We start from the raw sequence: 9186 nt of genomic DNA on the forward strand, positions 1-9186 counted from the left end.
AAGTATATAAGCTAAAGTAATTTTAAGCATAAGTACACAAGAGTAAAACATATTCAATCCTTTGAAAAATATATAACTAGATAGTTGCATTTATTTATAGTAACATTACTTCGTTCTAGAACAAAGATTAGAAAGTCTAAGCAGTGATGATGATATATATTGAAATCAATTAACAAAATAATCCAACGTCCAATTAAGGCAAGTATTAATCCATAATTTAAAGGGATCATAATTACATTGACAAAGAAGAAAGAATTTTGGGTTTATGTAGAACAACATAGAAAACTTATTTGGAAATATATTTATCATGGGATATAATTCATGATTCTTTGTAATTAATCATCATTAGATTCATGCAACATAAACATAAAAAGTGGTTGTAGAACGTCTCTATCTTCTATTGAATCTAGAATCTAGATGCATGGTATCAAAGCAAGTTGGTGCTTTTGATAATATATGTTCCTGTGAATTTTTATGGCATCACCAGAATAATATATGACTGAATAAAGTTGGAGAGATTGTTCAAGAAAGACAAGCAAAATGGTTCATATTTAAGCCATCCTTTGGGAAATAGGTTTTACTAATACACTTACACATTGGAGAGGACAAAGTCTGGCTCCATTTTCTTAGGAAATTTATCAAAAATATTCTATATTTTTTGTTTATTTATTATCGTTCATACTTCAAGTATATTAATATTTATCATTTGACCATATATTTTGGTGTTAATATCTCAAATATACTATGTTGTTATTTTTATTAACAAAAAATTATCATATAAATGAGTTAAAAATAACTATAGACATAAAATGATCTTAATATCTTTGAATAACTTTTTTTTAAGATTAAGATAAAAATGAAGGGCATCATATCTTAAGATTGAATTAGGAATATTGAATGATAAATTTTTATATAATAAAATATGAATAATAATAATAAAAACAAAAAATATGATAATATTTTTGATAAATTTTCCTCTTTTAATACATACAGAAGACTTACTATAAATGTTATAGGTTGGAAGCCACCTACCACCATCCACCTATCATAATTGAAGTTAGATCTTTCTTTAGATAGAAATAATAGAATGGACTAACCTCCAGCAACAAAGGAAATATTATAAATCACATTCTAAATATGACCTATATTTAGATTCATACCCCGTCTTCAAGTATTTTATAATTTGACCCTATAATTTTTTATAATTTTTATTTAGCATTATAACATTATTTTGACTAACTAACTTGACTAATTTTTTTAAATACTTTCTCCTCCTTTCTACTCCTTCACCATCTTCCCTTAACGACCTCCTCGCATAATTACGGTTGCCACCACCTTCTCTCATCTTTCCTTCTGTCTCCTCTTCTACCTATTATTTATCCAATTAAAGATTCATCGGAGAAGATGGAACAAGCTGATCATCTCAACTGACTCTGATTTAGAGATCAAAATCTCTGATTTGGGCATGATGAGGTGGTGTAGATTACAGGAAAGATGGAAAAGAATGAAAAAAACAGAGGTAATTTAGATATTTTATAAATTATTTAGTATATTATAATGAAACATTCGTTTACTTGTACTGTTCAAGTTAACACAGGATATCAGATAAAAATTATAAGATAAATATGGAGTCGAGTTTGAACCACAAAATAGGTAAAATAAAATTTGTGATTTGTAAAAATTTCCTACTATGAAAGAGTTGCTCTTAATTATTGTTTACTCACCAAATATTTTAAAAACTTAATTTATTAAAATAATACTTTTTATATTTTATATTCTAATATTCTTTCTTACTTTCAAGCCGTTTTAATAAGCCTAAAAAGTAAATTTAATTTAAATAAGTGGAGTTTTATACGATCATTTCAAGATTTAAGCACAACTATTAGCTCTGACTCGATACTATGTTAGCTCATCGACTTCTCTAAAAATTTAAGCTAGAGAATAATAACTTTTATATTATTTATTCTTGAAAAATAATCCAAGCTCAGCAAAAGAATAAAAGAATATAAAAAAAAAGGATTAAATAAGATGGAGGGCTTAGGTTAAAATGGCTGTCCAAATTGCCCCACTCGGATACAAAGCATAGTATATATACTAGCATAAATATTCTGTCATTTTATACTAGTGGAAAAAGAATAAAAAATGAGCCTTATCCTTATCCCTAGTTTTTATTCCTTCCACACTAATAAACGTACAATTCACCTGACCCCGTTTCTCTTTTATTTTATAGTTTCATGTACATGGGCAACAGCCTTCGATTTCCAACGGCTCTGTTTCAATATATATATATATTAAATGCTTGTCCTAATCGTATGTTACAGAGGATAAGTAGGAAAGCTATATGATTCTACGAATAAGTCTCCATCTCCTCTTCCATGGCAAGAGCTTTCTTCTTAATACTTTTAGTTGCAAGAGTATGCAGTTGAAAGTTGAATGTTGAAAGCTATTGGGTTGGACAAAGGAGGGGAAGGGGGGGAAAATTAGAACCGGCTCATCGATTGACTAGGAGGTCAAGATCTTATTGTCTCAATATTTCCTTGTAACCATCGTGAGGAGTTTTGTTTCTGATTGAGAAAAAACGCTCCATTGATGTATTTGGCTTCTAGACGAAGGTCGGTGGCTCCAATTAGATTTTAGTGATGGCATAGGTTTAGAATATTTATAATGACAAATGATTCAATAAGAATTATTAACCAGAAGTACATATCACTTTAAGAATAAATTAGTCATATTTTATTTCTCTCTTAGTTATCTATTTTTTTTATAAATAATAATAATAATAATTAATCGGTAGAAGTTAACGCTTATATTATTAAGAAACTGTTATAAAGATAAGAAAATATTTAAATTCTAATTTTTCTATGGATTAATCTAATCACATACATAAAATGTCTTATATATGTTTTAATTTATCAAAGTATGAAAATTAATTTTAGTTAGTATGGCAACTTTTAATAAATGACATCGTTATCATACTAAATTATTGGAGAGTGGTGGCATAATAAACATAAAATATGTATGTTTATATCACTTCCCCGGGAGAATCCAAACTCCATAATAACGCAAAGAATAAGTCTTTTGTTTTTAAGCTCCGCCACGGCATCCAATCGATTGAGTCGTTTTAGTAGGCCCCATAAGTCTTTCTCAGGGGTGGCGGCCTGGCGGGTCGAGTTACTGCCACGTGCGCAGAAATTAAAGCGGGTATGCAAACCCGACGGCGAAGAAAAGACGGCGCCAAACCACTCACTCAGCACTCCTTTATTGAAGGGAAATTTGCAGGTAACACCCTACATTTAAGTGTAGGTTGTAGGAAGCCTATGATTCGCAAATAGTGGGAAAATAAGGTTTGAACTGCAAAATCAATAAAAACATGCACATAGGCACAAATTTCCTTCACTTTTTAATATGTTTAGGTACAACTTGATTCACAGTTTAAATCCTAATAGCTTTAACTGAGACACAGCTAAATTCAAATATAAGAAGAAGAAGAAGAAGAAGAAGAAGAAGAAGAAATTTCCTTCTGTGCCAGTTGAATATAAATGGGAATTTTTATTCATAAAATCTTCAGGAAAAAGAATCTTGTATGCTAGTAACATCACTTACATGATGTGTCTCAGGCTTTTATTTGGTCATCAAGCAATTGAAATAATTATTGAGATTTGAGGGATGAATATCCCAAGAATGAGAAGATCTTCGAAAATTCTTCGTGTGTCGAAGAAATAAGCGCTCGTCTTACGTTTATCCATTCAAACCAGGTAATATCAGCAGAGATATCCCACATGCCAATGCAAGTACTAGAAGAAAATTTGGGCTTTTAATTGATGAACTACCTGCAAAAAGTTTTTTAAAATTTAATCAGATATAGTTTCTGAAACATTTCAATGCAACTGTTAGAACTATAAAGCAAGAACAAACTCGGAACTCGGTGGCGTGCGAGTCATTTATCATAAGAAAATTTTGGAAAAAACTTATTGGAGATGCTTCAAGAAAAGAAAAGTGTACAAAAGGAGATAGATGTGTATATATATATATAACTAGAAAAGATCGATAACCTACCAAACAGAAGGTACTTGTTCTTAATATTCCACTCGAAATCCCAATGAACTCTATCATTCTTCAGTGTCCAATATGACCACCCAAAAGAGGCATTATTATAGACTTCTAGTTGTGCTCTTCCAAACATCTGGTATTGGATCTGAGTAGCATTTGGAACACTCCATTCATTGACCCATTCACCTGAATGATGCAAAGAAAGATCACATATGTTAGTCATCACCATTTTTTTTTAACAAAAACAGCTATAGTATGGGAAAATCCTATCCAGTAAGTAGGACTATGTGCAGAGTAAACTAGAAATACATATCCATAGGGGTCAACTGCTTCGAAGACAAGGGAAACTTAAGAATCAGAACACAGATATCAATATGTATCATTTTGATTGTCCAAAGCATCAAACCTTCAAAAAGTAATACACCGAGTTGACAATTATAAGAAACTTGGATAACATTAAGATAGAGAAAAGCAACGCCGAGGTCTAATAGGCTCACGTGAAAAGTTAAAATAATAATGTTGTAAATGTTGAACCGAGTAAACATACCAATAAAGACAAGAGGTCCATTCGCACTGTTCAACGCTTGCAACTGCTCTGCTCTGCTCTTGAATATAAACTGAATATTCTCCACCCCGGACATGTTGTCGAAATATGGATCAAACAGGTTATAGTAATGTAAATCTACAACAACTTTTGAAGTACCAATGTTAGCCTGATAAAGCTCCATAGGGTCCGCATTTCCTATTCTCTGGCAGATAATAACATACGCTGTTGACGAATAATTTCGAACAATCTGGTAGCCTCTCATGTAATAAGAAACTAAAACATCCAGAGGAACTGCACTTGCAGAAGGCTCATTTAAAAGCTCAATGCCTAACAGAGCAGAATTTTTTGCATACCTGCAAAGAAAAAAAAAATTGTGTAGTAGCCAAAAGAATCAACTGTAAGTGCAACGCTAGTTAAATTCTTTTAGCATAAATGATGATTCTTGGCTGCCATGTGTCTAAATAAATGCATAAATGGTGACAAGAAGCACTTTTTACAAACATTTTCTGTTTTATATCACTAACCTTATCCCTGTTCTAATTGCTAATGATGAATAATTATGAGAAAAGCTACCTTGCAGACAAAAATTCAATAACATCCAAGGTTTGTGAGATATAATCTGGTGATGGCCAATTTACCGAACCATCTCTACTAGCACTATGTTCCATCCCATTCTGTGAACCAGGAGCAGCATGGAGATCAATGATGCACTTCAACTTATAAGTCCTGAACTCAAAATGATAAAAACTTGTTATTCATTTAAAATTCAAAAGTTGTACTAGTTGAGAAACTTATAGATGTCCTCTTACAAACTGCAAAGAATAGTTTAGAAACTAGACCTACTGTGCCCATGAAAATGCTCTATCAAGAGCAGCCAAGGATCCTCCAATGAAAGGAGCTGGTGGATTGGGATCTTGAGCAATCCACCATCCAACAGGAATCCTCACGGTATTTATACCATTCTGGTATAGGAAATCAAAGTCGCGCTCAGTGACAAAGTTGCTTCTATGAGTCTGCAGATTAAAGAAAGTTACATACTGTTGAAAAAAGAATAAACAAGTATAATCTATATGTCAATTTACAAGAGAACATTGTCAAATTAGGAAGTACACTCCTAGGAAGCATCTCCATCTAATTTTTAGCTTCAAAAGATCCAGGATAGTTGATATTTCTCGTAAATTTTTTTTGCAAAGTTGTAAAAGAACTTACTGTCAAAACCTGTTTGGCTACGTCATGTCCATATCCGTTTGCAAGCTGGAAGTCTCCATGCAAACTATTAGAAACAATTATCATTTCAAACGTTGCTGCATTATCATCCCACCCTGGTTCCACTTGATAATTTGAATAAAGCAGACTATCATTTGTTACCTAAATGAAATAGACAGATGTTCAGCCTGTTGTCCATGACACTTATTCGTGTATTAGTTACATTGAACATATAGAAACAAACAAAAATAATAACAAGCAATATTTTGGAAATTTTGAATGAAGAAACTGAGTCCAGGTAGGTACTTGCAAGTAGCTTCCTGTCAATTGTTTAATGTGAACCCTTGTATCATTTCTTTCGACGTAAAAGGTTTCAGTCATTGTTGGCATATCTGCTGTTGCTGAGATTAAATCATCCACACTGCTTGATGTTAAAAATTGACCTTGAAAGCATCGGAACTGAAATTCTTTATCTGATACTCTCCATAGCTGCTATCAACGAAAATAAAATTTAAGAAAAAAGAGCAAATAGATAAAGTTGGAATTTCTTGTATAATGGAACATGAGCAAATTTAGCAGAATAAAGAGCATAAAGAACAAGGATTACTTGTAAATTGCAACTTTGCAAGAGGGGGAAAATTGCTACAATGATATTGCATTGTGAGAATTTTATAAGGGTAAGTGTGGGAAATGGGTTGGCTTATAAGTAACCAAAAGAAGATTCTAAGTAACCAAATAATTCTATTCCTCCACAAGGCTGGCATCACATGCTCACGGCAAGGTCAAGATAATCAGTTATGCAGGCTGGCGAAAAATATTAAGCACAACATTCTGGATGAGTTATCCTAGCGTCACATGGAAGTTCGAAGATCTATTGTTTGACATCGTTCACATTCTTGAAATCTAAGAATGGATGTGTAACATTAGATGAACTTGCATCCAAAAACATCATAACAATAAGAGGATGCAATATTTAAGAAAGAGCCTATCAACCAATTCACAGCAAATAATATACTATAATGAAGAAAGAACTAAATGGCAATCGTCAATGAAATGTATCTCATTCTGTTCCCTAATGTATAAAAGCTACAAAATGTTCATGCTGAAGCACCCAAATTAACAATTGACCGAGCAAATAGATAAGCAGAATGATGTGCAAACATAACTGAAAATTATCAAAAGGAGCAAACATTGTATCGAAATGAATTCTAGGTTTTCCCATCTAACTGAATATTTTCCCAATTTCACAAAAGTGAATAAGGTGTAGTTCGTCTCCAATCCATAACTCAATTCCAAATCCAGGGAACTTCAATGACACAATTGAAGCAAACTCTAGAGCATTACAGACCTTGAAGGTCTCCCATGATGAACCAACGTCCCGGTCGACGGTCACATTCGAGCCGCCTCCATCCGCAGCACTGACATACTTCTGAAGCATCACTGATTTGAGCTGCACCTGGGTACCATCCTAATACCAAACCAAGAAAAGATAAGCCCATTTGCGTCCACGGAGAAAACCCACAATCTCAAAGTGCAATTGCTGACTTACGAGCATGTCACCGTTAGGAATTCCATCAAACAGAGAAGGCTTGATCCATCCCTCCACCACCAACCACCCACCCAAGTTTACTCCCTTGATCTTAGAGAAGCCATCCACTAAAACCCCACCACCAAAACATCATAATCACAGAGAAGAACAGTCTAGAGACTAGATTTTGACAACAAAAATAGAGTAAACCTCACCTGAAGAAAGAGTAGATGGGGAGAGAACCCAAGAAAGAATGAAGAAACCAAATACCCATCTGCCACTATGACCCATCTCCGCCGTGGCAAAGCAAGGCGACAATGGGGCCCCAAGAAGCTATTGATGGAGCCTTGATGGAGAAGAAGGAGGAGGAGATCGACCCACAACTCCGAATTGAGCATAGAAAAGTAGGAGGACGTGACAGAGGAAGGGAGACCTCGTACCTTTCTTGCACCCAAGTTTATCCCAAGGACAGCTCTCCAAGCAGGCCATCATACGATCTTTACCTTATTAATCTTAAATAAAAACCCATGGCCGAAAACAAAGCTATATATATACGCAAAGGAGCACTCTTTGCAGCTTCCCCACTTCTTGCTTATTAGTCTGGCAAAGAAAGATCCGAAAACGACGACTCACCCTTTCCCAAAGGGAAAGGAGAGTGGTAGAGGAAGACAGACTACTTGTCCTCGTCGCCTTCTTGTATCCATGTAATATTGAATACGTCAGGGGGTCATCCGCAAGTTTATGCATGGCGAATTGGCGAGGCCTCGGCAGTCGGCATGATCAATGTGTGGACGTGATAAGGGCGATCGTGATTCGCATGGTCCACCAAACACCATTGACCATTGTTTGGCTTTGGAGGGCTCTTTATAAACTACTACAGGGGACCAGCTTGGATTTCCAAATCTTTTGTACCTACTGGTATAAATTCTCTCTCGGAACTTTTGAGGCCCAAACTGCAAGGATTTTGGAGAAGCCCAACTTTGGAAAGCCCATCAGAAGACTCCACTTTGGGCCGGACTGGGAGGCCCATAAACCATTAAAATGCTGCATAATATATTCCTACTCCTGGATTTGATTTGATTTACATTTCTTTTATATATATTCTTTTCAAAACTGTGAGGTAGACTTGCCGCTATGGAAACCCATTAAAAAAAATTATCATACTGAGATGATTAAAAAAAAGGAGAGAAGAAAAGCTCATATTGTAGGAGTAGGAGGGTATCCGAATTCAAATTAATCCAAACTCCATGGATGATTCAACTTCTTCCATCTAACACCACCATCAACAAGAAATTAACTGATCCTTTTGGATTGCATCGTAGAATCTATGAGTAGGCATGGAATATGGGGGAGGGGGTATGGGATGTCAACTCAAAGATAGAGAGGGGGGGAGAGAGAGAGAGAGAAAGGGACGTGAGAAAGGAGTAGAGCCAAAAGGCAGCACACTTTTTTTTTCTTTTGTTTTTGTGGCATCATGTACGAGTAAAATACATCCAAATTGGAGACCGATTAGGTTCTCATTCATTGAAACCGACACATCCCACACGGGAAGTCTCTTTCTAGAGCTTTTTAATTAACGTTACCTCCCTTTCCTTGTCGGAAATATATATATATATATATATATATATATATATACACACACACATATTCTTCTAGATGTGGGGTTCCGACCTTGCTTATAGGAATTTACTCCCGCTTTTCCTTTTCAATTTTCCATTATTTTAGAATAAGTTCAATGTTAGTAATAGTTATTCTAATTTTTAATACTGGCGTTAAGAGAGATTAATTAGTCTGGTATAAACTACTCTTGTGTTTCTTTATAAACTAGTAAGACATATAATAATTATACTTTAAG

The 9186-nt window shown here is 34.4% G+C and overlaps 1 protein-coding gene across 1 annotated transcript; it reads right to left on the reverse strand.

Moving 5' to 3' along the window:
• Nucleotides 1–3385: 3385 nt before the first annotated feature.
• LOC140759883 (probable glucan 1,3-beta-glucosidase A) lies at nt 3386–8012 on the reverse strand. The gene is made up of 10 exons (XM_073096566.1): nt 7547–8012; nt 7353–7459; nt 7152–7271; nt 6110–6292; nt 5807–5965; nt 5441–5610; nt 5171–5323; nt 4598–4950; nt 4053–4236; nt 3386–3826 (listed from the first exon to the last, which is right to left on the reverse strand). Exons 1-10 carry the CDS (start codon nt 7620–7622, stop codon nt 3739–3741), a joined length of 1593 nt encoding a protein of 530 aa, XP_072952667.1. The 5' UTR covers nt 7623–8012; the 3' UTR covers nt 3386–3738.
• Nucleotides 8013–9186: the final 1174 nt, after the last annotated feature.

Source organism: Typha angustifolia, chromosome 5 (genome assembly GCF_048772165.1).
Source record: "Typha angustifolia cultivar Huaian chromosome 5, ASM4877216v1, whole genome shotgun sequence".
NCBI classification, from domain to species: Eukaryota; Viridiplantae; Streptophyta; class Magnoliopsida; order Poales; family Typhaceae; genus Typha; species Typha angustifolia.